Raw genomic sequence first — 25138 nt, forward strand, 5'->3', positions numbered from 1 at the left:
TGAAAAAAAAACAAATATTTAAAATCGTTATCGTTACGCTATTTCGTAAAAATTTAAAATTCAAACGCACTTAAAATTTTTCCTATAATGATGCGAGTTTTTCTACAGCTACTTGAAGGAAAGCTTATGGAAAACTTAGTGTTGTATTTTTAATTCTTAGTTATAAACACAAAAAATTTTATGATTTTTCAACTTCAAAATTACTTGCAAATATTCGCGTTTTCGACAAATTTTGTGAATGAGGTTCAACTTACGAAATGTGTATACTAAGTTTTAACATTTATTCATTGTTTTAAATACTATAGGGTTAGGTTAGGTTACATAACAGACAATTATCCACTTAATTTTATAATTGTTTTATTATTAAATTTCTGAGGAAAATTAAATAAGAAAGTTTCAATAAAAACAGCAGATTCCCATTAAAATACATGTTTAAAGCATAAATTGTATATGTATATAAAGCACTAACAATAACAAAATCATTGTATTACATAATAATTTCTTCATATTTTTTTATAAGTTATTATAGAAAATATAAAAATTATAGATAATTCAATACATCACATGAGTAATGTTACTGCACAATTATTTTATAGCTAAAATGAGAGATATAATAGTTTTATTGCGGTTTATACCACTTAATAATATTTTTTTAGTCACAGATACATATTTTTAAGTACAAATATATATAAAGAAAAAATAGAAAATTATCATTACGAAAATAAACATGTTTGGAACTGAAAATAAAAATAAAAATAAATAAAACATGATTTTTAAACTTGTCAAAAACATTATTATTATTATCTGTTTTAGTAGTTTTCTCTGACATACATTTAAAATAACAAACCAAAAATTTAAACAAATCCAAAATGCTTAGTTTTTATGGCAATCAATAGTTTGTGCCTAAGTATAGTACGACTGCTGTATAGTGGTATATACAATCTAGATATACAGGTGTTGGCAGTTGGCAAGTGTGAATCATCTGCAGGGCGCATGGTGACACTAGGCATTGGTTGGAATCCTTCTTCAGAGGCTGGTAATGCTGGTGATCCAGTCCAGAAATATACCTGAAAATATAAAAACAAAAAAAAAAATATATATATATAAAATAAATGAAATTTTAGATAGAATTCTTAGTTAAAATTATAACTGTAAATGATTATTGATTATTACCAAGTCCTGTCTTTCAGATGGAGTCATTTTATCAACAATAGACCACAACCAACGCTTAAATTTTATTTGACGATCGCTAGTGGCAAGACCAGACTCATCATTGAAACTAGTATATGAAATTAGCAAAGGTACATTAATATCACCAACTCCATTTAACAGTAATCTCAAATCTTCAGCAGTTAAACCGTCTAATGAACTTTCAGGAATCACATCAAATACTCCAGATCTTAATGCCTAATAGAATAAAATATCAAAAAATAAATAAGTAAAAAAATTTGTTGTTAAGCATTTATCAGTTGACATATTATATTTAACTTACAAAGAATGCTTTTTGTTGAGTTTTGAACATTCTAAACTCAGCATATCTTCTTACATAATCATAAACATTGTTAGGAGTCACTTCAATATCAACACCACAACTAACCAATTCTACACTTCCACCGCCTTCTTCTTGACTCAAATCAATGCTAAAATATAAAAAAAAATCATAAATATTTAGAACACTTTGGATAGTTTAAAACATATACCTGAAATTTAAATCTAAAGCTGAGAACAGTGATTCTTTATCTTTTGATTCAGCATCTAACACAAGTTGTCTGAGACTTTCATACATGACTGGATCAAAAAATGCTAGATCGTGGAATCTTATAGATCTACCAAGTATCACTTTAAGAACATGGCGATTAAAATACATTGGGCACAATTCATTTTGTAAAAGACATAATCCAATCAGTCTAAATAACATAATTTTTGATAAATACAACAATTTAAAACAAATAGATATAAATGATTTAAAGTAAAAAATTTACCTTCCAGTATTTCTGAATGCATTTAGACGTTCGTAGGAAGCTTTTCCTTGACGTGGTGAGTAAAATCCTTGTTTACCAGGGCAATAAAATAATGGTGTGTTATCATCCATGTTTTCTTCTGTAACATTTTCTTCTGAAATATTTTCTTTTGCAGGTGGAACAGGTTTAGAACCCTGTTGTTCGGAAAGACTTAAGAATAAATCAACATCTTCTGTAATGAAACAATTAATTAATAAATGTGAATATTAACTTATAAATCAAAACAACAAAAATACCCAGAAGGCTATCAGCAGGCGGTAATGGATGAGCCACATCACCGATTGATGACATTTCTACAGTTTGCATAAGCAATGCAATAGCTTCATTCACACGCATCCTTAAAGCTTCTTCAGATGCTAATAACGTAAGTAGTTGAGCAGGTGATAACTCTAAAAGCATTCCAGTAATTTTGCTGGCTAAACTTGGTCTAATTTGAACAACCTGTAAAAAAAATTGAAATTTTTATGGTTTAAAAATAATAATTAAATTATTTTAAATTAAAAAAAAAAATTACCTTTGGATATAGGCGTTCACCAAGTTGTTGTTGGTGAGGAGTCAAATGAGAATTTGGATTAGCATCGGATGATCCAGAATTAGGAACAAATGAACGTGCATCTACAGAGAGAGTACGACGTTGTTCACGGTCATTACGCTCAGACCGTCTTGATGGCACTCGTGGTGATAGTGGCCCAGCATGTCTTATTCGGGGAGATTCAGTGCGTTCTCGATTTCTTAAACGTTGTAGGACAGTATATTGTGAGTATCGACCGCCAACTTGGACAGATTCAAGGTTTGGTAATTTATCACTTGATAAAAGAGCCTTAACAAAAAATACAAATCATTATTCATAACATTGCTATACAAATGAAAAAAATATTTTTTTTTATATATATATTTACCTCCGCAAGGGCAGTATAGAATGATCTAGCAACACCTGATCCTTCTCCTGGTTCATCCTTGAATGTTACTTTTACTCTATTAACTGCTAGACAAGGATGAGTACTAGATGTTCTACGGTGATAAGAATTATACTGATTGTTTAATTCTTTGAAAGTCATGAGGATCAATTGATTACGATCACGTTCCAACTATTAGAATTTATTAAATTTGAGTTAAGTTAATAACACAATATATTTTATATAAACCAAATACCAAATATGGTGTAAAAAAAATTCTAAATAATACATACTTTTGATAATGTTAAATCTCGATTTTGCTGGTTTCTTAGCTTTTCCATATCTCTGCGGAACTTTGCTTCTTTAACCGGGAAACCCCCAAGTTCAGATACAACAGATCCAGGTTCTAAACCTACATCTTCCATAAACACACGACCAAAAAGATCTAATGTCAAACGCCAGCGACCTAATAATAAGTCATGGGATACACTCTCTCCTAAACGACTTCCCCTTAAAATTTAATAATGAAATAAATGTTATTATAATATGCAAGACAAATTAATAATAGTTGTTAACATACTTATTCATTGGTTTAACAATATCAATGTTTGAATATGAATTTTGGCTGTCATCCACTTCTGGATTTGGTTTAACTTGTGCTGAACTTGACTATATTCAAATAAACAAAAAATTAACAAGACATATTTAAAGTTGCATAAAACCAATAAAAATATGTACTATACTATGTATTTAACCTTTCTCTCTTCTTATAACTGTCAATTCAAAAACCTATCCAATGAAATTCAAAATCAATAGTGGTCTGTAATTAGGACAATAGATTTTTCAGCAGATTTATGATTAGAAGTTATATTATTTAACTTCAAAACATTAGGGAAGATATCCTGAATAAAAAATATACAGGACACAACATAGAACAGACGGAAAATTAAAAAAAAAAACAATCTTGAGATACCACTAAGTCTATCTGATTTAACATTAACCAAATGGGCAAATGAAAAATCAATTTTAAACATTAAGTTATTAAAATTAACAGAATTATATAGGCACTCAGAATAACATTAAATAATAAATACTATAATATAAATATCAGTACTGGTCATATTATTTATATTTAAATGGTCATGTTAAAAATTATTATTAAATTTAATTATGAAAAAAATAAAAAATTTAGTCATAATATTCAAAAAGTAAGTTCAGTATTTCAACTAAATATCATAATACAAGAGAATATAAAATTTACATGAAATCACCATCTAAAACCTTTATAATTGATTAATATAATACAGAAAATATGCTTTATATACATTTTGAAATTTCTTGTTGATAAAAATGAACTTTAAAGAACTTACTGAGGTAGATGGAGTACTGCCAGAAGGAGCTCTCACAATTACACTTTTAAGCATAGGTGAAGTAGTATCAGAAAAAGTACTAGTTGGCACAATTATTAAATCTCGATCTCTTTTTGTTTCGGCTGTAATCACAAATTATAATTAATAATTTAAATGAATATTTAATTTTTTTTTTATATATATATATTGTTTTACATTCAGGGATTGACTGAGAAGTGTCTGATTCATCACCAATACCAAAAAATTCAGTAATTTCATTAAATTTTTCAGCTGCATTTGAACGAATAGAGAGATCTTCTGGTTCTGTATCTTGTCCTAAAATTTAAATAATACATATTAATAATTTTATCAAGGACAATCAAAGAAATGCACACTCAGCTGTTGCAAACAATCATCTTGGTATAAGAAAAAAAAAGTTTTAAATATCTACTGTTAAATAAGGTAAAAAATATTGTTTTAATGTGAAATCAATAATTACAGTAAATAAATCTAAAATATATTTAGAATAGTTAAAGCTATATTGATATTTACTAAATAGTAAATAGTACTTATAGTTTGAAAGATAATAATAACATAGATAAGTACATTAAATGATTAAACTATAATAATATTTTTAATTAATTATAACAAGATGAAAGCATGTCTAGATGTACTAGTTCTTAACACAGTGAAGTCCGCGATAAAATATTTTTGTCTGTTGCCAGAAAAAAACATATTAAATACATATGATACATGGGTGAAAAATTACATAAAAATATTATTTCTCATTAGTATTCACACTAATGAGTAATAAACTCATTTAGATTTAAATACGATGAAATTTGTAGCTCCAACACAAGACAGAATATGAATATGTCAGCGGACATCAACATGTTAATATTTTTAAATACATTTGCTTCAGTTTATCTTCTCTACATGTAAACATGCGTTCCATTAAATTATAATATTTTAAAAATATTGTTATTTCTAATTATTAAATTGATTTTATCATGTAACCCCGGAAACAACTATCATTGGTAATAAGTTGAAGTTAAATATTTTAATACTTTAAGTTTAAACAGTTTTTTTACTAAATAAAAAATATAATAATAACTAATATTCTTAAATATATGAAAAAATAATAAGCAATAAATAATTAAGTACTTGAAGCTTATACCATATTATAATGCCAAATTGGATAATGTTTAAATTATACCAAAAAAACAGACCTTAAAATTTAATATATAATAACTATATTTTAGTTAAAAAAATTAATAAATTATGATAAGTACCGATATTATGCAATATTTTGGTAACACTGTAACCATCAATAATTTTTATAGGCAACTAAATTCTATCAATACATTTACCAAAAATAATTAATTCCTGGGTTACGTAATTAAATCACTCTACTCTATTCTACCAACTTTTTCTTTCATGTTCTTTGGGTAACTGTTCACTTCCATTATCGCTACGACTGGATAAACTAAGCCTTGATGGCAGACCTTCCAATGATCCATCTGAAGGTGCTACAAAATGGATCATGTATTTAAATAATAAATAATTTTTCTTCACCAATATAACTTATGACTTATTATGTTATTAAATAAAAAATTATTATATACTGGAAAGTTTTGGGGAGCCAAACATGTCTTCTTTGCGTGCATTTGGTTGTAGTAAATGTGGTTGATCGGCTAATGGCATGGCATGAGCCATAGGTGTTTCAAAAGGATCTGGTGGAGGACACCCTAAACATAAAGTAGAATCTGATCGCTGAAAAAACACATGTCGTCGACCTCTAGTTCCAGAATCCATGTCAACAAATCTTGGACTAGAAGTTTGGCAGCTTGTTGGTACTGTAGTATTAATTTCTTCATCATTTTCTTCGTTTTCATTTTCATCCTGACACACAAAAATATAAATTGTTAAAACCTGATTGAGAAAAGCTTATTAAGTAATAACAATGAAAAAACCAAGTCATATTTAAGTTAGCAACTCTACTTTTTTTGAGGGAGGGAGGGAGGGAGGGGGGTTATAAGTTTTTTATTTTATCTGCTGCAAAAAAAATTGAATAAGAATAACTGATGATAGAGCTTAAAAAAAATACAAAGGCAGATTAGACAGACTACATAAGCCTTCCAATGAAAAATACTATGATATAGTTAATAATTTTGTTAGGCTAGAAGGTCATGACACCACAATCTTATAAGTCTCTTAATCGGGTTGCCTGGGATAGAAGCGCATAAAAGATCAGAGATTATGGAATTCTTAAGGTGTGCTAGGCGGCTATTGAAATATTTGAAATAGATTTTTGCTAGTTCAGAGACAACAAATATTTTGAGATTAAAGTGAAAGTTGTAATTAGAGACATAGAATGGCCCTTTTAGAATTGTACGTAGGGTTTTAGATTAGAAATTTTGAATGTGGTTGATGTTGGAAGTTTTGGCAGCACCTCATAGTTGGATCCCATAAGTCTAAATGGCCCTGAGAGGAGTTTGTAGAGCTTCATGTGCTTAGATGTTAGAAGTGGTCAAAGAAGTCGGAAGCGGTCATTAAGTTTACAGGTTTTGTTAATTAAGAGAGGTTTTCAGGTGAGCAACTTTACTTGAAGTACTTAAAGAAACCCTCAAAAACTTTACTACTTATGATTGTCCTGTGGAAATATAAACTTGTTTTTCAAATAGAACCCCCCCTCATTTTTACTGTAAATTATTTAGTAGATAATTTTTTTTTTATTTAATTCAAAATTAAAATGAATAGTTTCATAATTATTTAATTGTTTGTCCTCATGATAATAGTCCTTAAAAATCATTTTACAAAAGTATAAAATATACATACTATTGGAACTAGTATTTATGACACTTAAGTTATTTTTACAAATTATTTATGTTGATAGATTATTATTTATAACTTATATTTTCAAATCAACTATAGACTATATATCTTATAAACCTAAATCATGGATCTTTAATCATTAGAACACAAAGTTAAATAACTCAAAAACTACTTACTAGAATTTAGATTTCAATATATCAAAATTTAAATAAAATGTATGTACTAAATAATTTATAGTAAAAAAAGGGGGGGGGGGGGGGTTCTCATATGAAAAACAAAAGAGTGTATCACCACAAGACACTCCTTAAGTAATAAAAAAAATCTCAAGAATTTGAAAATATGGTCTTGGAGTATATTCAAAGATTCCAAAAATCAGATTTTAAATAACTTCATTATTTAAGAAAAAAAGGAGTGAGCAGGCTGGAGAATCACCACCCTCTATAACATATTATATAATATTTAACATATAAAAAAATGTAAGATTTACTTGTTCTATTATCCAAGGCTCAGGATCTGTTGGATCTTGTATAAGAATCGGTCCATTTAATGATTGACAATTAACAGCAGCTGTATCAGCCCTCATATAATACACCAAAGCATCCAAAACATAAGCAACATGTTTTAGAGAAGAAACATCCAAAACTGGTAAAGAATCTCCATGCTCATTACTATGAGCACGCATTAGAGATAAACAGTATGATATAAATTCACGTCGAGGTTCAACTGCCTGATTATTACTAGATGTACCTAAAAATTAAATATTAATTATATAATGATACCATACTTAAATTCTTTCAACATTACCTATTCCTGATGATGTAGTAGGAATTGCATTTGTAGTATTAGTTGTAGTTGTTGAATGTAAAGGATGTCTTGGATGTTGTGGATCAGACGATTGAGTGAGTGAAGCACCAAATCTAAGTTGTGCTTCAGTTGAATCCATTATCGCCATTAACCAATCCCAAGTAGGTTTAAGTGACTTCTCAATTATTATCTAAATAAAATGTATGCTTGAATAATAATATGAGAATATATTTTTCAAATATTACCTGTAAACTACAAGTTTCTTGTGCTGATATACGCACTGGTATGATTGGTAATATTGGTGGATCATTTATGGTTGTAACTAATAAATCAGCTATTTGTCGTATGACAACTGCAAATGCTCTAGCTAAACTAGAAGCAGTAGTTGCCATTGTGATTGAATCATTTAAACCAGCTGCTGCAGATGCAACTGCAGCTGCAGCGGCTGCCGCTGCATTATTGTTTCCATTACCAGAATTATTGGTACTATTACTAACTGCAGCTACAGCAGACCTCCTCAATGATGTAGGATCTATGAATACTAATGAATTTCCAGAAGCAACTCTAAACCCTATTTAAATAATTACATTCTTATTAAATAATAATTTAATAAAAATATTTTCTAAAAAATGAATATTCTATACTAAAAAAAAAATACAGTAAGTACATTATTTTGCAACTATTTTAATATTATATAATTATTAATCATAACTGAAAAACAATGAATAACTTCAAACATGTAATATATATTTCATAGCAAAATAATTTTGCTACTTATAAAACGACAATGTTGGTACTAGGTACTTTTTTGTTCAATCTAAGCATGAAACTATGTAGAATTCATTTAAACATTCAATATAATATATATATATAATATAATATTGTACATTATACAATTTAGTTTTATTCAGTAAAATATCATGGTTAATAGTGTTAATACACAATTAAGATTTTAATATATATAATTTAAAAAAAAAAAATCAACCAAAACAATTTAAAACCAATAAGATATCAAATACATCATTACAATGTAAGCTAATTATAATTTATGCGAAATAAATTGTACTGATAGTTGTTTAACTTCTAATATTTAATATTACTTAATTTATAAATAATGTAAACATTTACCTGTTGCTGTTCGTGTGGCAGTATCACGGTTTCTGATTGCCCATTGCATAGATTGTGGTGCTAAATTAGTTCTATGTCCTTGTCCAGAAGTTGTACTGTAAAATGTTTAATAATAAACAATTGATTAATGTTCATGGTTTTAATTTTACATTTTTATTATATAAATTAAAACATACGCTCTTCTTTCTAATTGATCTTCAGATACAAGGAATTCTTCAGCATCCAATTCATCAGTTTCTCCAGCTTCAGATTCTTCTCCATCTTCTTGTTGAGTAGACTCTCCTGATTCATCATCAGTATCTGATCCAGCAGTAGCCCCTGTTTGAACACTTCTTTGACCACCACCATCTTGATTACTTTGATCAGAATCTGAATCTGTTTCAACTAACATATCTTCTGTATCAGATTCTGGATCAACTGGACCTTGCTGGTTAGAATCAGAAATACTATTTGGCCCCAATCGAACATGATTTTCAAGCACACTTCCCATTACATCTTCTGGATCACTACCTTCACCATCATTATCTGAAAAAATAATTATTGACACTTTTAGTATCTTTTAGCTGAAAATTTAATTTGTTATTTAATAAATGTTAACACAACTAAATTTCAGATATATACATTTTTGAAACTTCTAAGTTACATAAAATTATGTATATTTTACTTAAAAAAATTAGATTAACAATTAACAATAGTGTATAAAACACAAGACAATTCAAAATAAAAGATAATAAAAAAATATTACTATCTGCCATTTCATCTTCTAGTTCTATGTCAATGGGGGGTTGATCATTTTGGGATTGTCTATGAACATTAGTTCCTTCTATTTGATCAGACAAATTCATGTTATTTGGTGCCATTGGTTCAACAAAAAATATTTCTTCATAACTCTATAATATATGAAAATATTATTATTAATCCACACTAAAAATATAAAATATTGATGATGCATACCTGTATATCTGGATTAGAATTAGTAGACAAAGTAAATGGAGCAGTGGGTCTTGCAACACCAAGACGAACAGGTGCAATTAAGCTTTCAGCTGTTTCACATAATTCTTCGATTGATAGTTTCATCATTGATTGAAAAATACGTCTAGCACGAGCAAATGGAGAAGACAAATTTCCAAGCCTAATTAAAAAAAAATTATATATATATATATATATATATTGAAAGTAAGAAAATTGAATGCATATTTAACTGTTCATCACTTACATTCGTCGTTTATTATTTTGAGGCGCTAATTCAACACTATAAACAACAAATACCCGTATTACAGATCTAATAAAACGGCGTGCTATTGAGTTGACTTCAACTGAATTGCTAAGTGGATTATGAAGTTCTTTAACAATTGTTGTAACAAGGGCATCAATCATCTAAATATAACAAAATATATTAGGTACATTATCTTTAGATATATGATTACAAAATTAACTTACTAAAAATGAGTTAGATTCAGCATTACATTTAAACAGTAAACAGTGCATAAACTTATCCAAGAATGTAGTACCAGATTGGTTTTTTAAATATGGTTGGTCAATTGGTGATTTGGATTCAGAATCATTTTTTACACCAGACATTATCATAGCTTTTACCGCAGGCCAATCGTTAAGTAATCTTTCTAATGCTTTACGACTAAATCTGGGTGGCTCTAAATCATGATCTGGCATATCCATTTCTATAACAATAAAAATGTAAAAACACGTTTTTGGTAATACAATTTTGATTAAAATATTACCAATATCAGATGACGGTGTTTTTCGAGAAGCAGCTCGTTGTCTGGATGATCTACTATATTGACGTTGTTCATTAGATTGTCGACCAACAGTTTGTACCAAAAATAATAATATACTTTCTCCTCTGAAAAATTAAAAAGTTTATAATAGTTGTCTTTTGAAAACATTCTAAATAGTACCTTGAATTATAATGTGTCACTAAATCAGTTTCAAGGATTAATCTGTTGAGTAGATGAGATCTTGTTGATTGACTACCTTGCACCAAAGCTTTACAACGACATTTTTCCCAACAATCACAGTATGCAGTAGGAGATGTTCTTTTCAATTTGCAGTCATGGCCTCGGTGACAAACCCGAGCACACTCCGTACAGCAGCATAATGAACCAGTTAAGCCGCATGTACGACATTCAAATATATCCTAGTGAAAATTTGTACATAGAAATTATTTATTTAATTAATATTTAAGTATTTTCAAAATTATGATTAACTAACAAACTACATAATTGTAAATTGGTATAACAATAAAATATTTATCAAATCTAAAAATATTCATAAGATTAGTAGATTAGGGTTTCCCAAGGCAGAATTCTCGCTCCTACGTTATATAATCTTTTTACCTTCGACATATCACAGTCAAATAATTCTACTCTAGCAACCTTTTCCGACGATACCGCTATTCTGTTTTCCAATAAATTTCTACAAGCTGCCACAAATCACCTCCAAGAACATCTAGTAATTCTACAACACTGATTCCACAAATGGAGAATAAAAACCAACAAAAATAAATCAACATTCATTACACTTACCTTTAATCTTAATAACAGTCAACCAATAAAACTAAATTACAAAATAATTCAAACACAAAACTTTGTAAAATACCTTGGACTTCACCTAAACAAAAGACTAACTTGGGCAACCCATATAAAAAACAAAAGATCTTCCCTCAATCTTAAACTCCATATATTCAGACAGCTCCTGCAATCTAGCTTATCTCTTAAATAAACTTCTCATATATAAACGAATCATTCAACCTGCAATGACCTTTAGCATACAAATTTGGGGAACCTCTAAAAACTTTAACATAAATAAATTCCAAACTTTTCAATCCATCAATCTGAGACTTTTAACTAATTCTCCCTGGTATGTCAGCAATCAAATTCTTCATAATGACCTAAAAATTCAAACTATCTCCGAAATAGCATCAAAACCACTACAAGAAATTTCATAAAAATACTATTAATCATCCTAACCCTCTCATCTCTAACTTCTCTCTCACTCCCAGATAACCCGACCTTCTACTTAATACTTAAAGACAATTAATATTAGTTAGTCAAAAAAAATTATCATTAAACTAAATATCCGCCAGTCACATCAAGTTTGAAGTAGTGTCACTGGGCACCCTCTTCTATCACGACATCAAGCCTTGTACAAATCTAAAACCATCAAAATTACCTATTGTACATATTAATTAGAGATTGTATATCTTTTCTAAAAAAAAAAAGAATTTATTCAGTATAATATCTCATCATATTCATATAATTTATGTTATGTCAACCATATAAATAAAATCAAGTTAATTTTCTCCAATTTTGTTAATTTAAGATTACGTGATACTATAAAGATTTTTTTTAAATCAATAATAATTTTATTACAACATATACACATATATTCAAATTTAAATTAAATATATTATGCAAATTTGTTTCTGATTTTAACTGAACTTATTACCATTACTTTTAATATATTAATATCTCTAAATAGATACTCTCCGTCGTACAAGTGCGTAACATAGCAAAAACTGTTTCGAGCGGGACAAAACCAAAAAAGCTACAGTTATAACTAAGAATCTAAATTTTCACCATATTAAATGAAGAATTTTGTCTGTGCAATTTTGTTTTTATTTTTTTGAAATCATTTATACAAAAAACGTTCTTATTGTTCCATAATGCATTATTTTTGTGATTTTAAGCAAAAGTAACTTTTTTGTAGTTCTGATATTGAAAAATAAAAACGATATTGCACAGACAAAAATCTCCTATTTGTATGATGAAAATTTTGTTTTTTAATTATAACTGTAGCTTTCATGGTTTTTTCCCACTCAAAATAGTTTTTGCTATGTTATTTGTAAGACGGAGACAACACATGCGGGTGTGGTGTTCTCTTAAGTAAAACCTATGGTGATATTCATTATAGTCACTTGAATGGTCAGATATATATAATCAACTGTATAATTATATCTGTGGTTAAATTTTATTGAAAATTGAAGTTTATAGATAAATAAATAAATTAAGATCAATATTTTTGAATGTATAAACAAAAACATGAAAAATCATAAAGAGATAAAACATATTTTCCAGGACCTCGCAGCATGATACAATGAATTTTTGAATCAATTTGTAAATTATAGTACAGTGGAATTTCTTGATCTTCGGACCCATCATTTTCTTTTTCATTTAGTGTAGACATGGTCGAAATATCAGATGGATTTTTGATATCGGCATCGTAAGACTCTATGCAATTGTCTAGTGTTATGTAGTCATTTCCGTAATTTCTCCCTAGTAAAAATCCCCTTAGTAAGATTGCCAAGTACTTCTATTGCTATAAGTAGATCATCAACGTCTGTAACATTTTTATCACGGTGCCTAAAGCCAGACCGCAAAAAGCATTTCTTCACTGTTTCGGGTTGAAAGTTTTTTGTAGATGAAGGCACCCAGTAAATTGCATCCAACACACGTTAATAGGTTGACTTGAATTGGCATCCAAATCAGAAACAGCTTTAGGAAAAAATTGAATATGATATAACTTCTTAAACTAATGGATTACTTCTTGGTCAAGTGGTTGGCAATGAGATGTTATGTTAGGTGGTAAATACACAAGTTCAATATTTTGGAATGTGGATGAGGAGCCGCATTGTCAAAAAAGAATAAAACTTTTCTTTTATTTTGACCCATTTCACCGCTTCCAATCCCCTTAAGTATAATTTGTTTGGAAATCTATCTAGGTACGTATTTAGCACATATTTCAATGTTTTTTAACTAACAATTTTGGTTGTATCCAATGTATATTGTTTGAAAAATGGTTTTTTTGAGTCGAAGGTACTCAGACTGACTGGATGAACTGGAAAGTACAATTATTATTATTATCACAAGTAAATGGTGAAAATATGTAAATTTTTTAAACGATTGTGTTTATATATATGGTAAAAAGCTGATTGTAGTGGGGATGGGTAGGGCGAGCTGCCAGGCCACCTTACTAAGCCGCATGCAGTGTGGACGCACTTTTATGTTATCAAATTTCATAAGCCACTTAGTCATTATTTCAGTCGTCATCCAGGCTTTTTTGTTCCAATACCAATCGACGGAAAAGTTGTCAGTGTCCAATTTTTTGAAGGCTTGTGGATGTTTAGCATTGCCTATGATAAGCGGCCGCTCAAACTCACCACAAGAGTAGAACACAAGAGTACAGTTAAAATGTTCTTTTGAAATTTTTCTTCCAGTACATATCTTATTTTTGAACGCCATGATTTTATCAAATAGAACTCTATAAAACAATACCACTTCATCTGCATTGAAAATATCGCATTCTGCGTAATTTGCTATAATTTCGGGTATTTATGCTTTCCAGTTATCGACAGATATTTTTCTTGAAGCATTGGTCTTGAAACAGGAAGATTTTTTCTCGTAATTTTGAAAACCAGTTTAATACTTCATTGTTGATTATAGAGGTTTCTGTTTTTTGTAGCTTTGTCCTTTCCGTTTCTCTTCTCCATTTTCAGCCAAGTTTTGTAAAGAGCGTCTTTATTTGTTATAATATCTGCAATTAATGTTTTACTAACACTAAATTTGTTTGCTAATGCACGAACACCCATTGTATTTGTATTTGATGTTTGAAATTCCAGAATGTCTATTTTTTCTTTTAGAGTTAATCATTTTCTTTTGCTGGCTATAGCGCACTACAATTAACGTTTTTATAAACAATACATATAACAAATTCGCACTGCAAAAAACTTTGGCATCATAAACCCAACTAAACGCACATAGCACAATGCATTAGTTACAATATTTTGTTGACGCGATAATATTTCAATGACTGAACGGATAAGATAAGATTTTCATATACAGTATAATAATTTTCACATAAGATAACTTAATAATTCAGGTTTTTATTCAGGTTTGCCAAAATAATTCTTAATTTAAGATAAGAATTACTAATATCAATGTACATAGTGAAAATATCCCCGTGCCCGAAAAAACATCCGCTTCTTGATTTTGACCAGATAAATAAAACATTTTTGAGAGTATCAACAGTGATAGAAGTGTAAGGAAACTACAAACTAATTATAGTTTAAAATTCACACATACAAGAGTGATCAGCAAGACACTTTAAATAACAACTCATAATATAAAATATATTACCTGATTAATATGTTCAGCTCCCGTCCAAGTAAAACTACAAGTATCATTACAACAAATAACATGCAATGGATTGTAGTCGGGATTTGAGCCAGTAGGATAAATCATAGAAGCTAAGACTTCTTTAGCTTTAACAATTCTATCAGTTTCACCATCACGATAACATGATCTATCAGTATACCAACTATGTGATTTGTAGATTGCTATACCTGGTGGGGGTGGTGGAAGAGGGAAATATCCTATAGTAAAAAATGAGTTTGTATTAATAAAGTATTAATTAAATACATTGAGAACAAATGTTTAGATTGAATAGTAAAATAAGTTTTTTTTAAAAGAAACTAACCTTTAGAAAATTCATTTGACGGTTGTTGTTGTGATGGTGGTAGTGGCGGTGGTGGTGGTGGTGGTTGTGACTGAGGCAATCCAGATGAACCTAATGACCAATAAGGTGGTAATTCAAAGTTACCAGTTGGAGAATTCTTAAACAAAGGTACTGGTTGAGGAGCTATTTCTGGAGGTCCTTTGTTACTACTGGAAGTCGATCCTGTTCCAGCAACTGAAGATCTCCATGCACTCATCACATTTTTAATTGCATGTTCTTGTTCTATAACTGAAGTACCTTGCATTTCTTCATACAAATGTGGTGGAAGTACTACTTTGGAAACCACACGATGGATAGTATCAAGTAAAATAAGAGCAGCAGGATACGCTCTTACAGTTACTGCCAACATAAAAGGAGTTAATCCTTGGGCATCTCTAAAAATTTAAATTAGAAATTAGTTTTAGATATTTATAAAAATAAAGTAAACAATCCAAATTTTACTTTAAAGAACCAATTGATTAAAACAAAATCTTAAAGTTACAAATACTTGTCATTAAGCAGATTATAATAAAAAATTATTATAGTATTAAAATCAGATTTTGAAAACTTGCAATATTAACATACTTAGCAGTCAATAGATCATGTAGATGAGGTGAAAATGCACACGATTCACACAACAATTTTAAAATAGCCAATGCATTGGTTCTTCTTTCAGTATTTGGGTTAATAGGTGGCGTTGGTTGAATTATTTCTTCTTCATTTTGTAAAACAGGATTTGATTGAGTAGTTGCATTAACCGGTTCATGCCATGGCTCAGGAACAATACCTGGAGGTGGTGCTTCATCATTCATTTCCATTGGTTCAGAGTCAGATGAATTATTGGTGGTACCTAATGATAAGTCAAATCATATCAGTTATTATTAACTCAAAGCATATACAAATTAAGGTTTTAAAATTTTTTCATGAAAAGCTAATATAGGAAAACTAATAGACTACCCCATACATCATAACTTACTTGATCTAACAGCAGCTGAAGCTCGTCTCATCATTTCTCGTAAACTAAATGATGATCGCACACCAAATGCCTTCTGAATTACATTCAAAGGGTCTACATTGGAATTTGGTTGATTTGATAAATTATCTCCTTCTATAAGTATTATACAATAAATACACACATATTAAATAAACATTTATTATTTATCAAAAATAATATATTTTCATTACCTTCTAGTTCTTTGTTTGAAATAGGAGCACAGACTGAAACACAAGCATGTAAAAGATTGCGATTGCCATCGCATCGCTCTGCCAAAATTTGTGATAAGAGGACTCCATCAACTACATAAAAATAAAGTTAAACCTTTGTGAAATATAGTTGACATCAAATCAAATGAGAAAATAAAAATAAAAATAAAAATAAAAATAAAAATAAATAGTACCATGTTCAAGTTGTAACTGTTGTATTAAACATTTAACCGCATCAAGATTGGGCTTTAATATTCTGGACATAAGTACTTGTTGTTCTACATCCAATACTATGATGGCAGCAACTGCTTTTACGTGGGGAGAAGTAACTGTATATGAACCAATACCCATACAACGTACAGGTCCCAAATCTAACCACTGTGGCTCTCTCATTGAATCAGTACTATCCTTAGCTAGAGGGTATATGGTTCGGTTACCATCACGTAAAATACATATATTATCTTTGCTCTATAATGAATATATAAAAACATTACAATCACAATTTACTTTTAATAAATAAATAAATATGTCAAATAGAAATTTACTTCAGCAGTGCAAATTATTTGCATATTATCAGGATTCAATCCTATTAAAGCACTAGCATCAACTGGAAAAGGACTATCTTGTTCTATTTTTCCACTAGTTACATTAAATTTTATATAACTGATTTTTGAACCATTTTTTACAATTGCATGTACACCTTCAAATAAAATAAAATATTTAAAATTAATGAAATAATTTAAAAATAATGAAATAATGGCAATAAATTAAGGTACCTTGGCCATCAATAGTTAAAGTCAGGATTTGATTTCCGTTATCAGTAGGTATATTAATTCTTCTAGGTGTTCTTTGAAAACAATCTGGCACTTTACTTGCAACAGCCACTTTACAAATCTTAATACAAATTAAAAATTTAAAAATCAAAAATACAATTTACAAATTACAATTTTTTATATTTACCTGTAAGTCATCTTTTTTCATTAATCTAACTTCATTTTGGTCCAACATCTTTATGATGTTTGTCACTACATCATCATTTGCAGATGCATTTGGATCTTTATCTTTAGGAAATATACCAGATATAATATCTTTTGAAACACAAGGGAACTTAACTGCAGCATATGAACCGTCCACATGAACAACACGGCCTGTAAAAAATGATGTGTGTAATAATTAATGCATAGAAATAAATTTATCATATTCATTACCAATAGGCAAACTCTTTTGGTCTTCAACAAATACAACATCTTTTAATGGCCAATCTTCTTCAACATTTTTATCATCTTCAAGGCCTTTCATTGTCACTCTTTTGGTTCGCTCTGAAAATTAATTAAACATTTGATAACTTTAAATTTTTAGCAAACTTATTATAGACCTAAAATAACACTCTGGATGAAATTTTAATGTATTTTATTTTTTTAAACGATCTCATATTCTATATTATTTCGCACAGATTTGGTTATATTTAGTGATAAATAAATTAACTTCCATCATAACCACTAGATATGTCTTAGTATTTATAGTATAAAACAGTGAATGGGTAAATTTATTTACTTGAACTTTGAACAGTACTTCCTGTTTCACTACAAGTACTTGATGCTGGAGAAGGAGGCGGTGGCATGTCAATCCTATCGGCATTCTCTTTACTTTTTTCAATAGGTGAGCATGATTTAGAGGAACTACTATTAATATTTTGAGACTGAAATATCTGAGGCGGTGTTAAAATTTGAAATCTGCAAACATCAGCATATGTCCAGGCAGAATTTAATAATTGACCTATTTTAGGTTCACCGCCATATAAAGTTATACCTATAAATAAATATTAAACTTAATAACATGTTAATTAATTTTAATTTGAAATGTATACGTACCAATAGCTCCTGGCTGATAAAGTGGACTATTTTTCATACAAACTTGACTACCGACAATAATATCAGAATTTAAATTGTTTGTTTTTTGTTTTCTGGCTTTAGTGCGGTATTTATCCCATATTTTACGTCTTTGATTAAAAGGTAATACTCCCCTATTTAATTGATATAATTTTATTTTCAATCAATTTAAATTACAACAAAATTACTATTAAAATTAATACATACCACCAATAAAGTGCTCCACTTTCCAAACGTGCTAGAGTATACAGTGGACAAGTATGGATAGAAATGATATGATCAACAACAAATTCAGAATAAAGCTGAGCTGGATGTTCAAGTTTAGAAGCAGTAGCAGCATGAGTAAGACTTTCATCCATCCATGTAGCTACTTTATTAGATTCGGTTACAACAGAAACTCGTACAATAGTACCCGAAAGAAGAACTACTTTTTCATTAGTCAAACCAAGAGCATTTGTCTTTGGATGATGTACATTGTTCTGAAAAAATGTTATATGAATAAAAACATTAAATAAGTTATATATTACCTACATCTAAAGTCTTATATGGATCAGCATCCTCCCATTTCCATTGATAAAGTTGTCCTCCAGCAGACAGAGCAATTAATTCAGAGTGGATTGCGGCAATTTGTATAAATTTTACATTTGGTTCTGGCCAATATTCTGCATCATTCGACAACCACAAAGGATTGCCAGTATTATTATCTTTTTTTTTGGAGTCTGCGGAAAATTCATAAGGTCCAATGTTAGAGTCCTTCTTTTTAGAGTCTAAAAAAAATATAATTCAAAGCAAAAGATCATTCAATTTTAATTCCCTTTACTAAAATTTACCTGTTTCTTTATCCCAAGCTGAATCACGTAGTGCTCCTTCAAGCCACTGTTGTTGTCTTTGACGATGTTGTTGCTGTCCATAACAATGACGATCTCTCCATCTAGTAAAACTGTCTCGATCACTTGGTCCTGAATTACGATCACTGGATGCACTGTCATTTGCACTATTGCTTACACGATCACGTTCACCTAACCTTCTAGCACCACTCCTACGAAATGTCAACATGGGTCTAAAATCCATGTATATACTTATAAAGCTAAATAAAATGTAATACAATATATCACATTTACCTTCTAGATGAAGAATATGAAAACATATCTTCAGAGAAAATTGCATCAGCATCAATAATGACAGAATGATCTGAATGAAATCCTCCACCATCTAATAACGACATCAAGTCTTCAGGAACATAAGAGTCTCCACCAGGCCCATTCACTTCCTCAATTTCTCCATCACCTTCTTCATCATCACGTGATAAAAGGTTGTTGACAGCCAGATTCACGTCCAAATTTGTTCGCTGAAGTTCGCGTATTATTAAATTTCGACTTTTACCTTGCAACACAACTTGTGCTTGAGCTACAAGTTCTTCAGGTACAAATTGAGCTGGCATAACTGGACGTCCACTTGATGAACCACTGCTCATTATCACACCACTACCAGATGACCTAAATCAATTACAATAATTATATATCAAAATGTATATAAAAATAAAAATTTTAAAAATTTTACCTTGAAGTTCCACGGAATGTTCCTGATCTCATAATACGAGCTCGTCGTGTGAGATGACGTGTGGCAGAACTTAAATTTCCGCCACCACCACCACCACCACCTCCACTATTTCCACTGCTGGACTTGGAAGGCAACTTATTTGCATCTCCGGTAGATCTGGACAAGTCCAATCTTTCAGCAAGTATTGTGAATGGAATTCGAGCCACTCGTCCATCTTCAAATAATAAACCAATATGATATGGTCCTACTACAATTTGTTTAATTGGAGATTTTATGTTTGACAACACAGGATAAGAAGATGTATTTCCTAAAATACTTCTATTTAAACGTTCTGAAACCTCTTTAAATCTAAAAACAAATATATAAAATGTGGATTAGACAAGTAAGTACACATTTTGGTAATTATAAAAATATAAACTAAAAACATAGGTTATTAAAATTTTAAATCATAAAAAGTATAATAGGTACATCTAAAATAATAAACTTAATTAGCAAAACTCAAGTCACATCCTTTTAAATCTAATAAAATTGAGAATAACATTTTTGATTGTTTATTGCTTTGAAATGTGCTATTATATTTAATAACACTTCTATTGAAATTTCTATTTGTGAGCATTTTTAACACAAACAATTTTTAAAGTGTACTTATAAATTACTGTTATTAAATAAGCCAATCATTTTATTTTGGTACCTATAATAGTGTAATTAAAAATATGAATATAGGAACTTACACAAAAAAAAAAATGTTTTACCAATCATTTTAGTGATTTGATTTCTATAGATACCACAAGAGTACTCGGAGCAAGAATTAGGTAAATACTTCTAACAAGCTGAATTAAGATTTGATAATAATGGAGTAGAGATATTATTAATAGGTAGCTCTGTCTAATATTATAATACCTACGTCCTACATACAGTAGAAACCTTGATAATCCGATTTCCTCTGTTAACCATCAAGTTATTAGATTTAAGATTAATAGACTATTTCAACCAATAATGATGTATATAAATATATATAACATAATATATGTATAATTGTGTATTTTAAAAAATAATATTGATGTTCATATTATATTTATAATACCAACTAAACAGTAGGTACATATTTATATATACAATTGTAGGTATGTGCATATTTATATATATAATTGTATGAACATATTATATTACAAAAATATTCTTGCTTAACTATATTTTTGATTATCCATCAAGGTTCTAATCCTGCGACTGCTGGTTAATCAAGATTCTACTATTGTTTTTAGGTAATTTAAAAACTAAAATATGTACCTAGGATCTGACATAAAATTATAGAATTAAAATTAAATACTTAGGTTACAATTTTAATTAAGTACATAGGTACCGGTTTTTTAAGTATGATCTAAGCTCAAACCTAAGTTATTATTAAAAATCATGTTATTTTATTATTATTAATTAAATACCTAGTACCTAATAAAAATATAAAATAATACAGGATTACCTCATATAATGTCAAAATCAGTCAAAAAAAATGTATGAAAATTAATTACCTATTACAGCAATAGGTACTTATGTTGAAATTATTTAAAAAATTTAATCAAATTATTTTACCATAAAAAATACCACTTTCAGTATATAACTTAAAACAATTAAAAAATGTATCTGGCCTTAAAATAATGTACCTGTATGTTGTGTGTAATACTATAGATAATTGTCTTGGTAAGTTACATACTTCCATTGTAATGGAAGAATTACAAACATAAACTATAGGTTCTTTACCAGTAGATACCTACTTAACATAATTTTTTTATTAACAACAAATACCTATAATTTAAAAAGAAGTTCGGAGAAGTCTATAAACTAACAATTAATCACATTGACTGCGTATGTCTTTTTGTCATTTCACCCAGTGTATGATTAAAGTAAAAAACAAGTCTCATAAAAATAAAATAATAAATCTGTGATTATAATCATACTACCATTTTAAAACATTCATTTAAATTTTAATCTAGGTACTCTAAATGATTATAAAATAATATTCAGCCATGTGTATGGAATATAAGCCATTTACTTTAGATATATATTGAATGCCAAATGTGTTATTGACAGATCCTTAAATTTCCAAATTTGCATCAGAACTCAGTCAACGTATTAACTATATTTTTGAGCTAGTTTACCTTCTTAACAGAAACAATTAATTTGTCAACTTCAATAACTAATTTATGAATCAGGCATATAGGTAATTTAGCACAAAATAAGGTACAAAAAAATAAAATAAAATAATATTGTCATGCTTTAATAATACATAAAATAAAGTCGTTTAATAGGTACCTATGTCATAAATAATTTAATTATTAAAATTTATATCATATTAAGTAAAAATATCAAAAAAATGCCACTATCAGTAATATTACATTGATTTCTATATACACTGTCAAGTCAATATTTTATCAGTGTTATAAAGAAAGTAATTAATAGTGGAAATAGTTTTTTTTTTTTAAATATTATTATTTATTGTACATTAGTAGGTATATCACCTGTTTTAATACCTACCACTTAGTGTTAATCTAAAAATAATTATTTATAATAAAACTATAACTAACAACTTAGGTATTGTCATTGGATTAAAAAAGTTAAACAACAATATTGTCACACATATTCACAATTTTATAAAGTTCCATGAGCATAAAAAATACATAGGTACTTTAGGCTATTAATAATAGCAACATTGCCAAAATTAAATATGATTAACATCTAAAATTATTAATTAAATAATTAGGTACAACTTTAGAAATACATTAGATAAATGGAGAATAGATGGCCTCAATTTTAAGCAACACCAATAAACAAAGGCTACTTACTGTCTTAAAATATATATACAGGGTGATTCACCGATCATGCTCACACCTATTTTTTTCCTTTAATAATGAATTTATTCAAATTCAAATTTTAGGAATTTTCAATTATACTCAAAGACCATATTTTCAAATTCTAGAGATTTTTTGTACTACTTTTGAGTGTCCTGTGGCAATATAAAATTCAGTTTTTCAAATGAGAACCCTCCTTCCTTTTTACTATAAATTATTTAGTAGATATTTTTTTTTTTAAACTTTGATGTATTGTAGGTACCTAATAAAAATTCAAATAATTAGTTTCTTAGTTATTAAGTTGTTTGTACTCAGAATAATAATCCTTAAAAATTGTTTTAAAAAAGTATAAAATACACATATTATTGGAACTAGTATTTATGACACTTAGGTTATTTTTACAAATTATTTATGTTAATAGATTAATATTAATAACTTATATTTTCAAATCAATTAGAGACCACATATCTTATAAACCTAAATCATGGATCTTTAATCCTTAAAACACAAAGTTAAATAACTTAAAAACTACTCATTAGAAGTTTACATCAAAATTTAAATAAAAATTATTCACTAAATAATCTACAGTAAAAAATGGAAGTTCTCACATGAAAAACAGAAGTGTGTATCACCACAAGACACTCCTTAAATGGTACAAAAAATCTGGCCTGAGCTCGGGTCTGAGTATATTTGAAAATTCCAAAAATTAGAATTTAAATAAATTCATTATTAAAGGAAAAATAGGGATGAGCATGCTTGGTGAATTACTCTGTATATATATACAGAGATCACATTTGTGAACATGCATAGCAAACAAGAATATTAAGTTTTTATTATTATTGATTAAATTATCCTACCTATAGGTATTTTAAATGTTCTTATATATCAGATATTAACCACACAAAAGTACTACCTCATAGCAATGGCAGAATTAAGTTTATTAAGTAAATACCTAAATCTATTTGAGATCTAATAATCCATATAATTGGTGCGCTAACAAATGGATACTTAAAATATTATACAATAGGATTAGGTTAGAATAATGTTTGTATAATGATACACGGTCAAGGGATTTAAAGGTTGTTAATACACAAAATCGTTTTATCAATGCATCAACGAGGAATCAATCGATTTCAATTGACAACAGATACTGAAACAATCATAGTATTATAACCATTGAGTAGTGTACATGGGCGGTGAAATTAAAATTAAAACTTGGTTTTCGAATAATCGACAACAGAACCAACAGCATGGATCATCACTAACATCACCGCACCCAAGGGAAAAACCTAAAATCTTCGTCCGACGGCTGCAGAACGCCAACAACGAAAAATATGAACAACGGCGTTTGCGACCGACGGATGCACGGTCGTGGTTAGGCGGAACACGTCCGGTATGCGTGCAACAAGACAACGACCATATGCAGACAAAACGAAAACGATTATACGTAAAAGTAAGTGTGTACTGACCTGTCGTTAAGCTGATCGTCCGTTCCAGGGGCTGGATGCACGATGAATTGTAAAGACGACATTGGACGCGTACCGGGGCAGAGAATATCTGCCGGCGCACATCAACGCACGCAAACCGTCCGACAAGTCTGGCCGCTTTGCTGTGTAATTTGGGGCGGCGAACACGAGTGTTGTCGAGACCACGCACGCAGGGACAAAAGGGCCGGATCAAACGACTCTAGTGAAAAAAAAAATACTGCACGCACTACGTGAATACAAACACACCAAACGTCGTGCACACAACAGTACAACACACAAATGGTTCAACGAACGAGATATGCTATCGCCATTTTAGACGATGATGATGATGAGGATGGTGACGATGCGAGGGCCGAGGGGGTATCGGACCGAATCACCGAATGGTTCGCTACTTCGCTACGGTGTATAATAGTCGTGCAGTAGTGCCGAAGTAGGAGGGAGACTGGGGACTCACCAGACGACAACGACCATGCCGACGGCAGCTGCAGCCTGGTCACCGATGGTTACCAATTATACCACACTACCACCGGTCGCGGTTATTCATGTTTGGTACCATGATTTCTTGATCAAACAATACGTGGCACGAAAAAGACGTACTAATATTCACTAATCA

At 29.4% G+C, this 25138-nt stretch overlaps 1 protein-coding gene across 4 annotated transcripts; it reads right to left on the minus strand.

The window, feature by feature from the left end:
- Positions 1–340: 340 nt before the first annotated feature.
- On the minus strand, positions 341–24889 carry hyd (E3 ubiquitin-protein ligase hyd). 4 transcript variants are annotated; one of them, XM_015509794.2, is made up of 43 exons: positions 24508–24889; positions 20196–20543; positions 19757–20131; positions 19466–19695; positions 19167–19354; positions 18843–19114; positions 18618–18769; positions 18301–18555; positions 17955–18065; positions 17707–17894; positions 17523–17640; positions 17292–17446; positions 16941–17214; positions 16729–16839; positions 16520–16651; positions 16129–16393; positions 15526–15938; positions 15186–15421; positions 10950–11188; positions 10773–10894; positions 10474–10712; positions 10250–10410; positions 9988–10165; positions 9779–9923; positions 9210–9558; positions 9034–9128; positions 8151–8476; positions 7906–8095; positions 7589–7848; positions 5892–6168; positions 5694–5795; positions 4483–4602; positions 4288–4409; positions 3498–3586; positions 3211–3427; positions 2921–3109; positions 2536–2841; positions 2258–2462; positions 1983–2193; positions 1701–1907; positions 1493–1640; positions 1174–1407; positions 341–1067 (listed from the first exon to the last, which is right to left on the minus strand). In XM_015509794.2, exons 1-43 carry the CDS (start codon positions 24567–24569, stop codon positions 855–857), a joined length of 8829 nt encoding a protein of 2942 aa, XP_015365280.2. In that variant the 5' UTR covers positions 24570–24889; the 3' UTR covers positions 341–854. The 4 variants fall into 4 exon arrangements, with proteins under 4 accessions (XP_015365280.2, XP_015365265.2, XP_015365273.2 ...); XM_015509779.2 differs by having other exon boundaries at positions 19167–19402; XM_015509787.2 differs by having other exon boundaries at positions 19167–19402; positions 19466–19674; positions 24508–24888.
- Positions 24890–25138: the final 249 nt, after the last annotated feature.

This window comes from Diuraphis noxia, unplaced genomic scaffold (assembly GCF_037042655.1).
Source record: "Diuraphis noxia isolate RWA-SAM2 unplaced genomic scaffold, SU_Dnox_SAM2 contig0002, whole genome shotgun sequence".
Classification (NCBI taxonomy): domain Eukaryota; kingdom Metazoa; phylum Arthropoda; class Insecta; order Hemiptera; family Aphididae; genus Diuraphis; species Diuraphis noxia.

What these genes read in the sequence shown, in the direction of transcription:
- hyd (XM_015509779.2), bottom strand. Translation starts at nt 24,569, where the DNA reads ATGTCGTCTTTACAATTCATCGTGCATCCAGCCCCTGGAACGGACGAT. An exon ending in TCATATTCTTCATCTAGAAG is followed by an intron (nt 19,696 to 19,756) that starts GTAAATGTGATA and finishes CATGGATTTTAG; the next exon opens with ACCCATGTTGACATTTCGTA. An exon ending in GCTTTAGATTTAAATTTCAG is followed by an intron (nt 1,641 to 1,700) that starts GTATATGTTTTA and finishes TTTATATTTTAG; the next exon opens with CATTGATTTGAGTCAAGAAG.